The 19,919-nt window shown below is 48.9% G+C and overlaps 1 protein-coding gene across 1 annotated transcript in view; it reads right to left on the bottom strand.

The window, feature by feature from the left end:
* The window catches only part of ABCD1 (ATP binding cassette subfamily D member 1), a 51,244-nt gene extending 32,690 nt beyond the window's left edge, over positions 1-18,554 (bottom strand). The window contains exons 1-5 of the mRNA XM_075578376.1: positions 16,677-18,554; positions 7,219-7,399; positions 4,595-4,737; positions 3,864-4,032; positions 2,720-2,814 (exon numbers count right to left, since the gene is read on the bottom strand). Coding sequence (XP_075434491.1) covers positions 2,720-2,814; positions 3,864-4,032; positions 4,595-4,737; positions 7,219-7,399; positions 16,677-17,594 — 1,506 coding nt within the window. The 5' untranslated portion in view covers positions 17,595-18,554. The remainder of the gene's footprint in view (positions 1-2,719; positions 2,815-3,863; positions 4,033-4,594; positions 4,738-7,218; positions 7,400-16,676) is intronic.
* Between the last annotated feature and the right edge of the window lie 1,365 nt (positions 18,555-19,919).

Here is a 19,919-nt window from a genome sequence, read left to right on the forward strand (position 1 = left end):
TACAGTACTGCCCGTTCCTCTCCTGCGCTGATAAATACAGTACTGCCCGCTCCTCTCCTGATAAATACAGTACTGCCCGCTCCTCTCCTGCGCTGATAAATACAGCACTGCCCGCTCCTCTCCTGCGCTGATAAATACAGTACTGCCCGCTCCCCTCCTGCGCCGATACAGTACTGCCCGCTCCTCTCCTGTGCTGATAAATACAGTACTGCCCGCTCCTCTCCTGCACTGATAAATACAGTATTGCCCGCTCCTCTCCAGCGCTGATAAATACAGTACTGCCCGCTCCTCTCCTGTGCTGATAAATACAGTACTGCCCGCTCCTCTCCTGCACTGATACAGTACTGCCGCTCCTCTCCTGCGCTGATAAATACAGTACTGCCCGCTCCTCTCCTGCGCTGATAAATACAGTACTGCCCGCTCCTCTCCTGCGCTGATACATACAGTACTGCCCGCTCCTCTCCTGCGCTGATACATACAGTACTGCCCGCTCCTCTCCTGTGCTGATAAATACAGTACTGCCCGCTCCTCTCCTGCGCTGATACATACAGTACTGCCCGCTCCTCTCCTGCGCTGATACATACAGTACTGCCCGCTCCCCTCCTGCGCCGATACAGTACTGCCCGCTCCTCTCCTGTGCTGATAAATACAGTAGTGCCCGCTCCTCTCCTGCGCTGATAAATACAGTACTGCCCGCTCCTCTCCAGCGCTGATAAATACAGTACTGCCCGCTCCCCTCCTGCGCCGATACATACAGTACTGCCCGCTCCTCTCCTGTGCTGATAAATACTGTACTGCCCGCTCCTCTCCTGCGCTGATAAATACAGTACTGCCCGCTCCCCTCCTGCGCCGATACATACAGTACTGCCCGCTCCTCTCCTGCGCTGATAAATACCGTACTGCCCGCTCCTCTCCTGCGCTGATAAATACCGTACTGCCCGCTCCTCTCCTGCGCTGATAAATACAGTACTGCCCGCTCCTCTCCTGCGCTGATAAATACAGTACTGCCCGCTCCTCTCCAGCGCTGATAAATACAGTACTGCCCGCTCCTCTCCTGTGCTGATAAATACAGTACTGCCCGCTCCCCTCCTGCGCTGATACATACAGTACTGCCCACTCCCCTCCTGCGCTGATACATACAGTACTGCCCGCTCCCCTCCTGCGCTGATACATACAGTACTGCCCACTCCCCTCCTGCGCTGATAAATACAGTACTGCCCACTCCCCTCCTGCGCTGATACATACAGTACTGCCCGCTCCCCTCCTGCGCTGATACATACAGTACTGCCCGCTCCCCTCCTGCGCTGATACATACAGTACTGCCCGCTCCTCTCCTGCGCTGATACATACAGTACTGCCCGCACCTCTCCTGCGCTGATACATACAGTACTGCCCGCACCTCTCCTGCGCTGATAAATATAGTACTGCCGCTCCTCTCCTGCGCTGATAAATACAGTACTGCCCGCTCCTCTCCTGCGCTGATAAATACAGTACTGCCCGCTCCTCTCCTGCGCTGATAAATACAGCACTGCCCGCTCCTCTCCTGCGCTGATAAATACAGCACTGCCCGCTCCTCTCCTGCGCTGATAAATACAGTACTGCCCGCTCCTCTCCTGCGCTGATAAATACAGTACTGCCCGCTCCTCTCCTGAGCTGATACAGTACTGCCCGCTCCTCTCCTGCGCTGATAAATACAGTACTGCCCGCTCCTCTCCTGCGCTGATAAATACAGTACTGCCCGCTCCTCTCCTGCACTGATAAATACAGTACTGCCCGCTCCTCTCCTGCGCTGATAAATACAGTACTGCCCGCTCCTCTCCTGCACTGATAAATACAGTACTGCCCGCTCCTCTCCTGCGCTGATAAAAACAGTACTGCCCGCTCCTCTCCTGTGCTGATACATACAGTACTACCCGCTCCTCTCCTGTGCTGATAAATACAGTACTGCCCGCTCCTCTCCTGCGCTGATATATACAGTACTGCCCGCTCCTCTCCTGCGCTGATAAATACAGTACTGCCCGCTCCTCTCCTGCGCTGATATATACAGTACTGCCCGCTCTTCTCCTGCGCTGATAAATACAGTACTGCCCGCTCCTCTCCTGCGCTGATAAATACAGTACTGCCCGCTCCTCTCCTGCGCTGATAAATACAGTACTGCCCGCTCCTCTCCTGCGCTGATAAATACAGTACTGCCCGCTCCTCTCCTGCGCTGATAAATACAGTACTGCCCGCTCCTCTCCTGCGCTGATAAATACAGTACTGCCCGCTCCTCTCCTGCGCTGATAACAACAGTACTGCCCGCTCCTCTCCTGCGCTGATAAATACAGTACTGCCCGCTCCTCTCCTGCGCTGATAAATACAGTACTGCCCGCTCCTCTCCTGCGCTGATACATACAGTACTGCCCGCTCCTCTCCTGATACATACAGTACTGTCCGCTCCTCTCGTGCACTAATCACCAGTTCCCAGTGTAAGAAGAGGAAAGGGACAGTATCCACCAGCACTATGCAGCTCACTGGAGCGAGGAGAAGCTCCAACCCTGGGCTGAAACATCCCTGTGCAAAATAGATCAGGAGCCTCCCATGCGGCCCTTGAAGTATATCATGTTGCCTACCACAGCTTTAGAGCATTAGCTCACATTTAACCCCTTTGGACACCGATCCTCTGTGTACTATTCCATACATTTTATAGCCCTAACAAGCAGTCCCTCCTCCCACTCACCCGAATGTTCAGGCTTGCGACCACCACGTCTCCCGTCGGAGTCACGATCGGAATATTCTCACATACGATCCCGTTCTCCACATCCACCACTTTCCCTGGCGCACAGAAGACAGACAGTTCAGTTAAATGGTGCAGCGTACCCACGGCTAACATGATGGCTAGAGCGGCATGACTTTGCCAGGAGAACAGGCACAAACAGAACAACTCTAACCCAAACTAGTACTGGTGGGGCAGGCCTCCCACACACAGCGCTGAATATCCTATAATAAGACTCGTTATTGTACCAGCTTTGAGCAGATCTTCCAATTATCACTTTCTAAAATGTCTTATTTTCCTCACATTTCTGTATTTTCTTGGCAGACGTACCGTGCATCCCCAAGTCATAATCCGACACCCTGCAGGGGGTGAAAGGATACGCTCTTATGCTGGAAACAGGGTCACTCCGAGTGTTGCTTCACACATATACTGAAGAGCAAAGCATGAAACCCCTTACCCCCCCGATGGGCCAGCCGTTTGTTGCTAGCCTCTCTGGCAGTCAAAGGGTTATAGACACTGTGATAACAAGAAGCAATCCCGAGTCATGCAGCTCTGCAAAGCAGAAATTGCTTGAGGGACACTTCACAGTCTCCTCGATGCCGAGGGCTCCCGAAATGCAGGGGCCCAAAAAGGCTCCTTAATAACTGCTCACTGACGGACTTTTAAACACAATACAAGAGTGAGTTCTATCTTCTGGTCTCTGCTGCTTATGTTGTGAAATAAAAGATGCAGGGAATTCAACTCATACCATGTGAAGTGTCCTTACACATACCAGCACGTGTTTAGGACACTAGAGACTGTTCCAAGGTAAAGGGGAGCAGACTGAGGCTGCCCCTAAAATGGGTCAGCCAACGTGTACTGAGCATGAGGCTTTGTCTCCCACCCCTTCAAAACGTTGTTTAAACATTTCAGCGCAGTAGGGATGCAAAATGAGCTGTGCCGGCCCTGCCCTCTCCTCTGTGACTCTTCAGGCCGGAGAGCCTGATAATACATTGCTCTGCAGTCACTACCCCTCTCCGGTGATGAAGGCATGTCAGTTTCTGTGCAGTCGTACCCAGAGTACAGCGTTAAACCCCACAAAGCCGTGATGCTGGCGCTCCCTCCTTACCCTTTATCTCGAGTGGCCCTTCGATGCGGGCGCCGTGCTTGATGGTGTCTCCGTTCTCGGGATTGGCCTCTTCCAGTTCCCCGGCCCGCTTGTAAATGCCTTTCTGCACGTCCTCAAACACCTCGAACATGTCGTGAACACGTGCTGTGTACCCGGCCAGCTCCGTCACCTGCCAGAGTCACACACTGCATCAGCATCTTTACATTTTAGTAAAACCCTACAGCCCCCATTTCATGCGGTATACCATGGCCTTGTTCTAAAAGATTTCAGCTCGGATCATTTCGGTACGGTCCTACATTGCAAATACTATGTATTAATAAAACAATTCCCCGTATAAATTGCACAGGACTTGCTATCGTGCACTACAGCCTGCTTCAGCACAGGTAGTGCTGTCCAAGACTGAGTCACTGATTGAGACACCTGTGCTGATACTGGGATATCCGGAAAACCAGACCTATTGGGAGGGTGTGGAGGACTGGAGTTGAGCGCCCTGCATTAGAGGTGCGTCACACACTGAGTGTTTAGAAAGGTATCGCCCATTAAATGAAGGAATTCTGTGTTCTAGGGCACCCCATTATATCACTGCATAAGGGGTAGCTCGCAATAACACTATGACTACTAGATGAAATAGTGCAGCGTTCCATCAGCTGTATTGACCCTAGAGAGCACCAGCTATTATTGCAGGTTCATTGCTTTAACTGGACACTACACGTGGGACCTGCACGTCTCACCTCTTTATAAGATGACATCACTCTCTCTATGGCGTCGGCCGCGGCGGTCAGAAGGTTCCTCGCGGTGGTGAAGGCCTCCGCTCGCTCGCTCACCAGCTCCTCCTCCTTCATGTCAATCGCAGCTCTCTTCACCTCTTCCGAATCTGATGTACAAACAGCAGAAATAGGTTTGTACGTTGGAAAAGGGAAGTCATGTGACCCTCTCACAGAGATACTGTATTACAGCCCGTCAATAACAACGCTCTATCTAAACACTCCGGTGCTGCTAGAGATGAAAGCTCACGTCTTCCTGTGCAGGCTGCACCAGGCACACATTAACAAGAGACACTACAGAAGCCATTAGAGCAGGGGAGGCCAACTCTAGTCCTCATGGGCCACCAACAGGTCAGGTTGTCAGGATATCCCTGCTTCAGCACAGGTGGCTCAATCATTGGTTCAGTCATTATGACTATGACCACCTATGCTGATACATTCAGTACTGTCCGCTCTTCTCGTGCTGATAAATACAGTACTGCCCGCTCCCCTACTGCGCTGATAAATACAGTACTGCCCGCTCCCCTCCTGCGCTGATAAATACAGTACTGCCCGCTCCCCTACTGCGCTGATAAATACAGTACTGCCCGCTCCCCTCCTGCGCTGATAAATACAGTACTGCCCGCTCCCCTCCTGCGCTGATACATACAGTACTGCCCGCTCCTCTCCTGCGCTGATAAATACAGTACTGCTCGCTCCCCTACTGCGCTGATAAATACAGTACTGCCCGCTCCCCTCCTGCGCTGATAAATACAGTACTGCTCGCTCCCCTACTGCGCTGATAAATACAGTACTGCCCGCTCCCCTCCTGCGCTGATAAATACAGTACTGCCCGCTCCTCTCCTGCGCTGATAAATACAGTACTGCTCGCTCCCCTACTGCGCTGATAAATACAGTACTGCCCGCTCCCCTCCTGCGCTGATAAATACAGTACTGCCCGCTCCCCTCCTGCGCTGATAAATACAGTACTGCCCGCTCCTCTCCTGCGCTGATAAATACTGTACTGCCCGCTCCTCTCCTGCGCTGATAAATACAGTACTGCCCGCTCCTCTCCTGCGCTGATAAATACAGTACTGCCCGCTCCTCTCCTGCGCTGATAAATACAGTACTGCCCGCTCCTCTCCTGCGCTGATAAATACAGTACTGCCCGCTCCTCTCCTGTGCTGATAAATACAGTACTGCCCGCTCCTCTCCTGTGCTGATAAATACAGTACTGCCCGCTCCTCTCCTGCGCTGATAAATACAGTACTGCCCGCTCCTCTCCTGCGCTGATAAATACAGTACTGCCCGCTCCTCTCCTGTGCTGATAAATACAGTACTGCCCGCTCCTCTCCTGCGCTGATATACAGTACTGCCCGCTCCTCTCCTGCGCTGATACATACAGTACTGCCCGCACCTCTCCTGTGCTGATAAATACAGTACCGCCCGCACCTCTCCTGCGCTGATACATACAGCACTGCCCGCTCCTCTCCTGCGCTGATACATACAGTACTGTCCGCTCCTCTCCTGTGCTGATAAATACAGTACTGCCCGCTCCTCTCCTGTGCTGATAAATACAGTACTGCCCGCTCCTCTCCTTCGCTGATACATACAGTACTGCCCGCTCCTCTCCTGCGCTGATACATACAGTACTGCCCGCTCCTCTCCTGCGCTGATAAATACAGTACTACCCGCTCCTCTCCTGCGCTGATAAATACAGTACTGCCCGCTAATCTCCTGCACTGATAAATACAGTACTGCCCGCACCTCTCCTGCGCTAATACAGTACTGCCCGCTCCTCTCCTGCGCTGATACATACAGTACTGCCCGCACCTCTCCTGTGCTGATAAATACAGTACTGCCCGCTCCTCTCCTGCGCTGATACATACAGTACTGCCCGCTCCTCTCCTGTGCTGATAAATACAGTACCGCCCGCACCTCTCCTGCGCTGATACATACAGCACTGCCCGCTCCTCTCCTGCGCTGATACATACAGTACTGTCCGCTCCTCTCCTGTGCTGATAAATACAGTACTGCCCGCTCCTCTCCTGTGCTGATAAATACAGTACTGCCCGCTCCTCTCCTTCGCTGATACATACAGTACTGCCCGCTCCTCTCCTGCGCTGATACATACAGTACTGCCCGCTCCTGTCCTGCGCTGATACAGTACTGCCCGCTCCTCTCCTGCGCTGATACAGTACTGCCCGCTCCTCTCCTGCGCTGATACATACAGCACTGCCCGCTCCTCTCCTGTACTAATCACTAGTTTGCAGTATAAGGAGGAGGAGTGGGACAGTATTCTCCAGCGCGCCAGCATTAAGCAGCTGAGGGAGCAGGCAGAAACTGCTAACCAAGGCTGCAATGTCCTTTTGATATATATTGCAGCGCTTTGAGAGCTCGAGGGCCTCTCCTTTAAGTATGTCATGTGGCCTACCACTGTATTAGAGACGTTATAAGGGGCAATAAGAGCTGGTCACCCTGGCAATGAAATGCAGACACCTGCAGCCTTGAAGCGACTCAGAGCCGGATCTGTCTAGGTGCAGCAGTTAGCTGGCATCTCTTTTAAACAGGGCCAAAAGACATGCTCATCCTTCCGCGGCCCATGTCCTTACCGCTCTCAGAGTAGCCCGTGGCTGTGATAATGGGCACAGCCACCATCACCAGGCCAGATGCGCTCCAGACGTATTTCATGAGGAACTGCTCCAGCATCACATACCACAGCCTTTCCAGCAAGATGACGTTAATCTGGGAGGATAGGTCCCGGTAGCATTGCTGCAGCAAGGACAGCTCCACCTGCAGAGGGTGCACAGAGGCATGAGCAAGACAGCCGCGCTCCCCAAAGGGGCCAGGCAACATTTAGGAGAAGGGCCGCAAACTTATTGTGATGTCATTTTAGATACAAAGACTTCTTATGTTACAACATTTTGCATTCATAGCATTTGTACCATATATATTTACATCACCGTAACTTACAGGCGAGTTTCAGTGCGAGAAACTGCACTTAGCTAGCATGAAGTAGAGCGCCCTCTGGGCACCCATGGGCCCCCGCACTACCCGATGGGGGACACTACTAACTACGCAGAGCTATGCTGGTGGCCTTCGCTGTCCTCACAACCCGTCACTGCGGCCCCCAATAGGCAAACGGCAGCTCGCGCATGCGCCTGTCAGCACGTCCTGAACAGCAATACCGGCTCCTTACCTGTACCGAAGCTGTGCGCAAGCGGGGAGACGATAGAGCCTGTTACACATGCGTTATTTACATCAGTTATGCACGGATATGACGATTACAGTACAGTACATGCATCGATAAGTGGGGAAAAGGGAGTGCTTCACTTTAAGTACATTTTCGCTTTACATACATGCTCCGGTCCCATTGCGGACGTTAATGCGGGGTATGCCTGTAACTACACGCAGAGGGATATAACTACACGCGGTGCATTCCTTGCACCTCTGGCTGACGAGGAGTTAATAGGCACTGTGCAGATCGAAGGGGTCTTTGGATCAAGGCAAAAGTTAAGCAATTCTGGGACAAAATAACAGCACCGCATGTATCCAAGAAAGAAGTCCCGTTAAAATCAATAGGTTTTCTTTCTTTCCTAGAATTGCCCCACTTTTGCATTCATACATACAGTAGCCCCCAAGAGAGGAACAGCGGTTCCCATCCGTTGTTATTATTGTGCTGCTAAAAGTATTACTACAAGATTACAAATAAAGAAGAGACAAGGTGCTGTGTACCAGTCACCTCCCAGAGAAAGGTGAAGCACGACATGACTAAGGACCTGGGCAGGACTAGGCAGGAGCACACAGGACTTTCACAATGTTACACAAAAGAATGTCTGACACACAGAATCCTCCCTCTTCCTCCATTTCCCATCAATTCAAGCCACAAATAACTTGTCCTGCTTGGCTGCCTCACTCAGATAACAGTGCTACCTGGATATTGAGAGCAGATAAGAACCATTTGAACGGAAACCTTTGTTCATCGTGTTGTGAAGCTGCCTCCCTGTGCTGGAGAAGATTTCAGTCCCGTTATTCGTTACAGCGCCATCGGCTCTCCTGCACGTCCCCTTTACCGATCACACGATGCAACCTGGTTTGTGTGTGACGAAAACTGCAGTAGAGAGGGGCCCACTCCTGTTTCAATGGGGCTGGCCGCTTTGTCAAAGTCCAGCATGTCCCTAAAAAAACTAAACTAAAAATGGTCCATGGTACGTGAGAAGGGCTTCTGGCCAAGGCCCTACTGTACCAGATCTGTTATTGGGACACTATAAAGATTCATTAGAAGAGAGCTGATGTCTCCTCCAGCACAGAGAAGCAAACTCCCTATCTTATTGAAGAAGGTCCTTAGTATGCTAGAAACGGAGAACGAACGGCAGGGGGTACGGTGATTCACATGAAACACCCTGTCTTTTCACCTTAGTAGGAAACAGAAGTTTCCGTTACTCATTGACCATGGATTTGCAGATATAATTGATGCTTCAGGGGAATTGCCTCATATTAGCATGCTACTCCAAGCCTCGGTCTCCGGCATCCTGGTAAACAAAGCAGAAGTAGCGCAAGAGACCGAGAATGTCCTACAGTAACCTTTCCCCTACAGTCATGTCCTACAGTAACCCGTCCTGAGAGCTCGGAGCCTCTGAGACGCTGTTTAAAGATTACAGGGTGCAAAATCCCACGAGCCAGCCAGCAGCATGCAAACCTCTCCTAATCCAGGTAACAGGACGGGCATGCTGCAAATTCAGGAGTTTACAGAGGCCCTTGTTAACATTTTTAATAACCAGCATGGTGTGTAAACATGTGACAAAGTCTGGGACAAAGTGTGACCCTGCGTGACACGTGCATTCATTCCAAGACTCAGGTCCACAATAGGGAGCCAAGATTTAGCCACATGAATGGGAGTAAAGACATGCTGAAGATTAGCCCCCTCTTGCGGATCTGGGAACAAGAATGAATACCCGAGTCACGCGGGGTCTCCAGGCCTTTTCTGTGTCGCTTAAAGGCCACCAAAAATGAACAGGAATTTTGCAGACGTGAATTTTATCTGGGGTGCGAGAATGTCAACGTGAAAACTATTTTTGTTGTTATATAACCTGAGCCCAGAATGGCAAAGCCATGAAAATAGGCCGGCTTCCACAAGAGAACAACAGGAGGCAAACGGGTATAGAAAGCCACAGAGCTCATTCTGCAATCTTCTCATTCAAAGCAATAGAATTGCAACAGGGAACCCGCTGCATTTCTCTGCTTCTCCCCTTTCTTTCTACTCTGTCATTTCAAGGATTTTGTGCATTTCCAGCACTTTGCCCGGAAACTTAATTCTCCGAAACCCTACAGCCGGACTCTTCAACAAGTTCTCCAAAGGGACCAGATCACAAAGCATTAGCAGAGGAGAAGGGCCACAAGACTATTGCTATTGTCATTTTAGATGCATTTAAAGACGTATAAATATGTTTAAACAGTTTGCATTTGTAATAACATATTTATATACATTTACATTTTAACTCACAAGAGAGTTTCAGTGTGAAAAATTGCACTCAGCTGCCTAAGCAACTAGTGTGACATTAGCAGGAGCAAAGAGTCCACGGGCCACAGAGGTCCCACGCGTGGCGCCAGTTGAAGAGCCCTGCACTACAGCTCTTCCGACACAAGGATCTGCTGAATGAGCATCATGTAGGGCAGGCGTGCCCAACTCCAGTGCTCAAGGGCCACTTACAGGTCAGGTTTTCAAGATATGCCTGATTCAGCACAGGTGGTTGCAGTCATTCTGACAGAGCCACTGATTGAGCCACCAGTGCTGAAGCAGGGATATCCTGAAAACCTGACCTGTTGGTGGCCCTTGAGGACTGGAGTTGGCCACTCAAGATGTCCGGCATAAGCCCTTTCCTGTCTGAGAAGCGTCCAGCTCATTGCCCTGTGGGACTTTCCAGTAATGCAGAGGTAAAAGGAACAGGGAGCGTTCCGATGAACACCCCGTTATTTCAGAGCAGGGGGCGATCCGATGAATACCCCGTTATTTCAGAGCAGGGAGCGATCCGATGAATACCCCGTTATTTCAGAGCAGGGTTGCGATCCGACGAACACCCCGTTATTTCAGAACAGGGAGCGATCCGATGAACACCCTGTTATTTCAGAGCAGGGGGCGATCCGATGAACACCCTGTTATTTCAGAGCAGGGAGCGTTCCGATGAACACCCCGTTATTTCAGAGCAGGGGGCGATCCGATGAATACCCCGTTATTTCAGAGCAGGGAGCGATCCGATGAATACCCCGTTATTTCAGAGCAGGGAGCGATCCGACGAATACCCCGTTATTTCAGAGCAGGGAGCGATCCGATGAATACCCCGTTATTTCAGAGCAGGGGGCGATCCGATGAACACCCCGTTATTTCAGAGCAGGGGGCGATCCGACGAATACCCCGTTATTTCAGAACAGGGAGCGATCCGATGAACACCCCGTTATTTCAGAACAGGGAGCGATCCGATGAATACCCCGTTATTTCAGAACAGGGAGCGATCCGATGAATACCCCGTTATTTCGGGTTTTCTGCTGGAGAGCGAAGAATTCAAACATTACTGAAACTGTCTACTTCCCCTCCTGGCCTCAGAACCAGTATCCCACGGCTCAACATGGCGGGGAACAAGCACTACAAACGGAGCCAAGTGGGGGAAAAGTTCAAGCAAAACATTTTCTGCACACTTAACCCGCTCGGTTGAGTAATCACGCTTTTTTATTTTTAAGATGAACCTGCGACTTTTAAGCATTGCAAGAGCTTCCATATTTGAAGAAATGGGCAGTGACCTTGGGTAAGTCACTTTATCTCCCTGTGCCTCAGGCACCAAAAACATAGATTGTAAGCTCTACGGGGCAGGGACCTGTGCCTGCAAAATGTCTCTGTACAACACTGCGTACAATTAGCAGCGCTATACAAGAACATGCTATTATTATTATATTATTATTAGTGCATGGATGTTAGGGACACGATTAATCTAAATATAGGATAAGTACCTGTCATCTAAATTTAGCGTAGGTTGAACTAGATGGACGTATGTCTTTTTTCAACCTCATCTACTCTGTAACTATGCAATATATTCTGGGGATGTTAGAACAGGTTGAGCAGGATAGGTAACATATTTCATTAAGGCAGGGGTGCTCAATTCCAGTCCTGAAGCCCCCGAAAAGGTCAAGTTTTCAGGATAGCCACCTGTGCTGAAGCAGTGATAGCCTGAAAACCTGACCTGTTGGGGGGTCTTGAGGACTGTTGTTGAGAAACCCTGGACTAACTAATGTAAGATAAAGTGGGATAAGAATTCCGTAATAATTCCAGAGTTGCCGGGACATGCTCTAAATTGTATTATTACATGGCAGGCATATTTTGGAGGTCCGAAGAAATTATTTGACATCAAAATTTCTCAGAAATTGAACAATGCCGAGACAAAAGAAAAAGGGAAGTGTGGGATTAAAGGATGAAAAAGGAAATGTAAAGACAACATCAGTAAAAGAAAAAATACATGTTATCCCCCACGTGATACTCTGGCGCCATTGCTGGCACTCAACAGCCAAGCGCTTAATAGACGATGTTTGAAGCCTTCAGTGACCTAAACATTTTCGACTCCTAGAACAATGTCGTATTTCTAGGTCTGACTGTCAGCATATCACTGTCACGGCATCAATGGCATGTCCCAATAATAAAGGCGATGGCTGGGTTGATCATAGCGTCACGGTGTCCCAAATAGCAGGGTATACCTCACCCATCTGACCTTCTAATTACCACCTGTATGACATTCCTTCAACACTGCTGCCTCCCTTAAATTAAAATTAATTGCACAGATCTGATATCCTGTTTACTGCTTTTGGAATACATTCTGTAAGACTACACACAAAAAAATACATATGGGTTCAAAAGCGTGAAGAAATTAAAATGGCAGTGGGACAGAAATATCGCAAGAAGACAGGACCACCGCTGGGGACCAACCTACCAAGAATGTCCTCAACTGGATTCCCAGGGATATGGGAAAACCACAATGACTACAAGGAAGAAAGATGGGAGGATGAGATCAGCAATGTGCAGAACCCCGGCACCTGGAACATCATTGGGGAGGCTTCGTCCAGTGGACAGACAAGGCCTGAATATGATGATGCGTAGAAAAATATAAATTACACACAACACACACTATACTATACCACACTAAAGTACTTGGGCCCAGATCCACCAAAGTGTGCTGAAGCTTAGCACTCCTTAGTGGATCGGGGCCTCCGTGTGCTCTTTTGAATGTTCAGCAGAATCCCGAGGTCTGCACAGGACACACTGTACAACGTTTGAGGTCACGGTCCGCTTGGGGTGAACAGTACCAGGCACGTGGCTGCTCTAGTTATGGGTTTATTTTTCTCAGAAAATTTGTGATATAAAAGTAATGTTTTCGGAAACTCCAATGACTTTTCTAGGTACTGGTTTATACCTCAAGTTAACCTTGGTTAGCTACAAGCCCCTAACCAAAGCATATGCAATAATAAATACAACTTAGGCTGAGGCCATAGAGGGTTGAGCCGAGCCGCGCTGACGCTGAGGCTCGCCTGCGGAAATCTGCACGATTTCATGCCCATGCAGGCGAGCCAGCGGGCGCGATCGGAGGCGGGGGGAGACTGAGGGAGGCGGGGCAGTGACGTCGCTGGGCCAATCGCGGCGCCGTGACGTTGATGCAGCTCCGCGCTGATTGGATGTTTTCAGCCGACAGCGCTCTGAAAAACAGCTTGGCGCTCGGCAGAAAACTCGGCCTTAGGCCGAGTCCATAGAAGGACAGGCCGCGCTGAGCCGTGCGGACGCTCCGCGCTGAGCCCCTGCATCCTCAATGAGGATGCCTTGAGAGGGGGCTCACGCGAGCGTCCGCAGGCGTGCTGAGGCGCTGGAGTTTTCAGCCGAGCGCCAAGCTGTTTTTCAGCGCACTGTCGGCTGAAAACATCCAATCAGCGCGGAGCTGCATCAACGTCACGGCGCTGTGACGTCGGCGCCGTGATGTCGACGTCGGTGCATCGTGGGCGATTGGCCCAGCGACTTCACTGCCCCGCCTCCCTCAGTCTCCCCCCGCCTCCGATCGCGCCCGCTGGCTCGCCTGCATGGGCATGAAATCGCGCAGATTTCAGCAGGCGAGCCTCAGCGCGGCTCGGCTCGGCTCAACCCTCTATGGCCCGGGCCTTAGGTAGAAAGCTCAATTAAACACACATTATAAAGCAGAAATGATACAATGTAAGGAAGCAAAGTACTTCTTCGTCATTGTAACATCAGTAGCAACATCAGTAGCGTATGTTGCTGTGTGGGACTGCATATTAAAGGCCTCTCCTGAACCTATAGCATACGGTGTGTCCCTAACTTCCCACGGAGGTCACTTCTCCATCCAATGTCTCTACTGTACATCCAGTCTCGTGAAAACTTCAGCCAAAAGCAGCTCCCGAACATCAGACCCATAGATAGAGTGGCACAGACCTTGGACTAGCCACCCGCTGGCCCCACTCCTATCATGATTAGGTCTTGTAGAAAAACCTTTGTATACAGCTGCTGTCCTGAAAGAAAGGGTCAAAGTGACCCGATTCACTAGCACTGATAACCTAATGTAACCCATGGTGTTATGGGGGAGGCTGAACGTGACGAAGTGTTACACTCATATCTCGCTCTGCTTCACACCTGATCACTGCTGATTCCTCACCATGCAATGATTGGGGGACCTTGCACATTCAGTGTCCCAAGTGTTACCTCCTCTGCTTCCAAGTCACTCAATTACAAATGCATCAGTGCAGCTAAGTGTCTGACACCGCTTACGTTTTCAATCACCTACTGCAGCCGTGTCTGCAGTCTTCAAGGCGAGCCACATACTGTATGACAAAGTCAGCCACCCCACGCCTAACTTGGTCTCCCTCATACTGCATAGATAAGAGGTTGATAAAGGGACGTGTGCCCCAGAGTGCTAAAGGTTAGAATGGAGGTTCTGAACTCCTGTCCTCAAGACCCCCCCAACAGGTCAGGTATCAGGATATCCTTGCTTCAGCACAGGTGGCTCAATCAGCAGCTCGGTCTTTGACTGAGCCACCTGTGCTGAAGCAGGAATATCCTGAAAACCTGAGCTGTTGGGGGGGGGTCTCAAGGACTGGGGGAGTGGAGACCCCCTGGGTTAGAGGGATGATAAAGAATTGAGATTCATTAAGCGTTCGCTGCCAGCAATGTTAAAAAAAAAAAAGTGGGACAGTAAAAACAACAACACTCTGTGAGATGTGGAATGGGCCCTTGGTGGAGGGATGTTGTTTCAACCCTGACCCGTTCTCACAGAACAATTCATTTCTGGGAAAGGCAGGACCTGGAGAAAAGCTACTGCCAAGCCCGCTCTGGTTTATATTATCAAGGCAATGACGGGGGCCAAGCACCAGCCTCCAAGACAGCGACGTTTCGGATGTTAAGATGATAGGGGGTCCATGTTGAAATGGACTAGAAGCAAAAAGTGACACACTGCGAGTGCCCATTTGCATGTCATTACCCAGAATCCCTGGCTGCAGTGGAAGCACTGTATGCTACGAGATAATGCGGAAGTGCAGGGCTGCAGAGCTGTCTGAGACGTGCTGGGTCTTTATTCGCTGTACGGTGCAGGGTTATTGTCACTTTTTTACTCACCATAACATACTGTGTGTGGATGTTATGGGCACATTTAGAAAGTGTGCGACCTCGTGTCCATATATTTAAGCGCTATGAGCAGATGCTGGCGGCTCTGATATTTCTGCAGCCATTGGAAATATATACAGAGGAGTCTCTTCTCTGACATAAACATGGAATATACCAATGTGTTTTCACAGTTATTTAATTGACATTACCCACATGTATCTTTTGTGTCCCAAAAGGCCCAGAGCAATCCTGCTCACATTTTTTTGACCTTACCTGAACCAGGAGGGTCTCTTGCAGCTAGGTGGTCCCCCGATATTTGTGCAGACTTTGACACTACTACTATTTGCTGGGTTGCAAACATAAAGTTGCCAAGCCATCTCCCCGTGTCACGTCTCTCGACTGCCAACAGTAGTGACCCTTGACCCAGGAGCAATTTTGTGACCACTGGGCAAATATTCTTGCTTAGTGGACAGACCTGCTCATTGCTCTGGAGCCAGAGGGGTCCCAGAGGTCAGGTAAGTAACGGAAAAAATGTTTTTAAATATATTGCGACCAGTGCGAACTGCTAATTTAATGCATTTTGCCTTATTGCAGTAAAGGTTTTAAAGAACTATAACATGGTCAGATGCCACTAGGTTGAATTTGGTTAGTTCTTCCTAAGTCTATCATCTCCTCCACAACAGAAGACACCCCGAGGTTCTGATTTCTGTATTGGTGTCCAGTGAAAGGCCAAGAACATGAGGAACAGGATCAGCAGCCGGAGTTATTAAAAAGCCGTTTACACATTAGATGCCGATACATGCCTGCGACCCGTCCAAATACAGCCCAATGAGTATTATTTGTAAGCATGGGGCTCATATTTGTACAAGTCAGACTCTGTGATTTTACCACCATGGAGGCAGAGCTGTCAGTAACGCCGTCCTCTCCGTGATCACGTCCCATAATGCCTTAGTAGCGCTACGCAATGCCTTGTTGGGTGCAATCTCAGAGAGGAGAGCGGTTACTTACCGCTCTGCCTCCGTGGGGGGTGTAAGCGCACAGTCTGTCCTGCAGTGTACATAAATACATATATATATACACACACACACACACACACACACACACACACACACACACACGATTAGAGGAGTATTTTTACTGCACAGAAGGAATGTAATCTAGCACAACCCCATGTCACCTCAGGTACAGTGGCTGTCTCTGTAAGTGGACAAAGTTTCATATTGCAGGAAGTGGACCACAACATTACAAAATAAGCATATAAGAAACGATTGGATGAGAAAAGGTATATCAAGGGATATAACAAGTTAATACAGACAGAGCATTGACCCAGCAATGATTCCCATATACTGGCATTAGGAATGCCCCTGCTATGCACTGAAACCTGCCACTAAAGAGGGAATATGTACCCATCCCAGATGCTGCCCATCTTACCTTGTGACCCCCATAAAAGGCAATCTCTTCCGAGTTGGCGACCACTCTTGAATGCATGTACCGCAGCTCTCCTTTCCTCCGCGCTTCCTCAGCTACCAGCTTCCCAAACTTGGGGGAACAGCCCCTCAGCACCTTGGCTGTAATGATGACCACAAGTCCAGCGATGGTAGCGGGCCAGGCTGTGTTGGCTCCCTTAGACTTGGCCGTGCTGATCAGTGTGTAAGTGGTCACCACCACATCCAGCACTGGCTTGGTCAGGTTGGAATACAGATGGGCCACTGAGCTGGCAAAGGCTACTACATCCTCAGTCAACGACTGGTCAGGGTTGCGCAGACGTCCATCCATGTTGCTGACCCTGTAGTAGGTCTGGCGGCTGAAGTACAGGCGGTAAGCGTGGGCCACTAAGCGGGTACGGAAGGCCAAGCTCAGCTGGCCCTCTAGGTAGCGGATGGCACTGTTGATGAAGGTGGCCGGAAGGGCGATAAGAAGCCACTTGAAGAGCTGCCAAACAAAGCTGGCTGGACGCTTATTGACTATGCAGCGGGTCAGACGTCCATCAAGTTTGGCCACATACACGGAGAGGAAAGTTCTGGAGATGAGGGCAGCTGAGTGCAAGACCAGTAGCCCAACTTCCTTGCACGCTAGCTTAGGGAAGAGCAGTCGCAGCAGGCGGGCCAGCCTGAGGAAGAAGACCCTGTTCACACCAGTTCGCTCATAAGTAGTTATGGAGGAGGCAGTGGCAGGTTCCCCTGTGCTTCCTGGTAGCCCGTTCGGCTTCTGTGGCTTGTTGAGCGGAAGGCACAAGTTTTTGAGCACCGGATAAAGCCGGCGTGCCCCATAGGCAGCCAACACCAGCGCAGCTACCCGCTTTAGAACCGCCGAGCGGCTGACAGGGGACGACGGGCACACCTGGATCATGATGTGTCTGTGTGCAGCTATTTACAGATGTGTATATAGGTGTGTGTTTGTCTAGGTAAATACACCTGCTTCAAGGTGTACAAATATTTGTGTATGTGAACGGATGCATATTGTAGATAAAAATAAACGTGACTGCACGTACGTGTGTGTGTTTGTGTGTAAGTGTGTGCTCATGCAGAGCTGCCCCTCCCTATGTACGTTATATTTAGGTATTTCTGTGTATATAAATATATACTCATTTACATACCGAGAGGTATTTGAATAAAGATGGCATATTCACACATAACCTATGGACATCCATCTGTAAGCACTATATACAAGTGTACATTGATGGACATATATAAATAGCGTGTAAGTCTATACACGTGTGTGAACACACAACCGTTAATGCAGTACGTGTTATGACATATCTACACACGTGTTTATATAAATATATACAGAAAGAGGACAAATAGACGTACAAGTGCATATATATTTATATAATATAAATGTGTTGTGTCATTATGTGTGTAGGTGTTATGTCAGTATGTGTATCTATGTGTAAATGTTATGTAAAAGTGTGTGTGTGTATCTGTGTTGAAGTCAGTGTCTGTATCTGTGTGTAGATGTTATGTCAGTGTGTGTATCTGTGTGTAGATGTTATGTCAGTGTGTGTATCTGTGTTGATGTGTGTGTGTGTGTGTGTGTAGATGTGTGTGTGTAGATGTCAGTGTGTATCTATGTGTAGATGTCAGGGTGTATCTATGTAGAAGTTATGTCAGTGTGTGTGTATACACTATATCTGTATATACACGTAGTGAGTGTCACCGCGGGTTACCTGCCCCCTACCAGACCCCCCCACGCCTGTCTCTCCCGGTCCCGGCCTCGGATGTCACTTCCCGCTGTCAGTTACAGCCCGTTAACGGTCAGCGCGAGGACAGTGACAGAGCCGGCGCGAGCCCTGCGGCCACGCCCACACCAACTGCTGCCAGCAGGGCGGACCAATGGGGAGCGAGGAGGGACAGGGGAAAGCAAAAAACATGAAGCCGGTGAAGGTTTTTTTTTCCCTCTGAATAAACTTTATTTAAAACAAAAAAAGTTACGGGATAACAAGTTTAAAGTGTCAGACCCAAAGCAACACGTGGTCTGTCAACGCCGCGCTCCAGAGGTGTGTGAGAGGCCCCTCTGACAAAGCAATACATGCCTCTTCTACACTGAAGGGGTTATTTAATGCTCATCTGCAACTTTCTGTTTTATATATATATATATATATATATATATATATATATATATATATATATATATATATATATATATATATATATATATATATATATATATATATATATATATATATATATATATATATATATATATATATATATATATATATATATCAGATAGTGCAGAGAGAGAGAGAGAGGAGAGACTCATTTAGCTGAAATAAATTTAATTATCTCCCATCCACCTTTAAAGCTGCAGTTCAGTCTATATCCTGCATGTGTGTTTTTTTTAATAAATCAGTTCTGTAGTAAGAAATAATACTTTTAGCATTTTCTGTTTTTAAAAAAACAACTTTGAAAGACCAGTTTTCTTGTATTCTATTTTAACAAGCATTTGCTAAGGCACTGCCCCTTCATGTCCTGTCACAAGCTCTGGCACACCCCTTTGTCAGCCCTGCCCTCCCTCTCTCTAAACGTGCACTAGCATCTGGTCACATGATCTTCCTCATACAGTAGTACATTCAATGAAGCTGGAGAAAAGGGATCAGCCTGCATGCATAGCAGCTCGGATAGGCGATTTCAAACTTATTACAGTGTTTATTCCATTCATTGCACGTGTATATAATGTAAAATTGTAATAATTCCATTTATAGCAAACGTGTATATGTGAATATTATTTAGATGTATATGTATGTTACTGAAATGTGGAGTGAGTTTGTAGGTAAATACACACAATACACTTCCACTGCATATATATATATATTATATATGTATGTATATGTGAAGTTATGTGAGTAAAAAAGTGACAAAAACCCTCCATAGCAAGGCAAATAGCAAATGGAAATATTACTGTATGCTCATTTGTATGTATATATATATTTATATACACACACACTTCAAATACGGATAGTGATTCACGTAAATGATATATATATTCACTTTCTGGGAGTATAAGAGTGACTGTCCTGTTGTTCCTTTTTTTGTATCCATCATTGAATGGTATGCACCCTCTCTTTACGTTTATTTTATACTAGCTGAGAGACCCGGCGTTGCCCGGGATGTAATGTTCCCGCTCCTCTCTCTCTCCTCACCCCTCCCCCTCTCTCTGTTTGTCCCCCATTCA

The sequence above is a fragment of the Ascaphus truei genome, chromosome 21, assembly GCF_040206685.1.
Source record: "Ascaphus truei isolate aAscTru1 chromosome 21, aAscTru1.hap1, whole genome shotgun sequence".
In the NCBI taxonomy this organism is placed as follows: domain Eukaryota; kingdom Metazoa; phylum Chordata; class Amphibia; order Anura; family Ascaphidae; genus Ascaphus; species Ascaphus truei.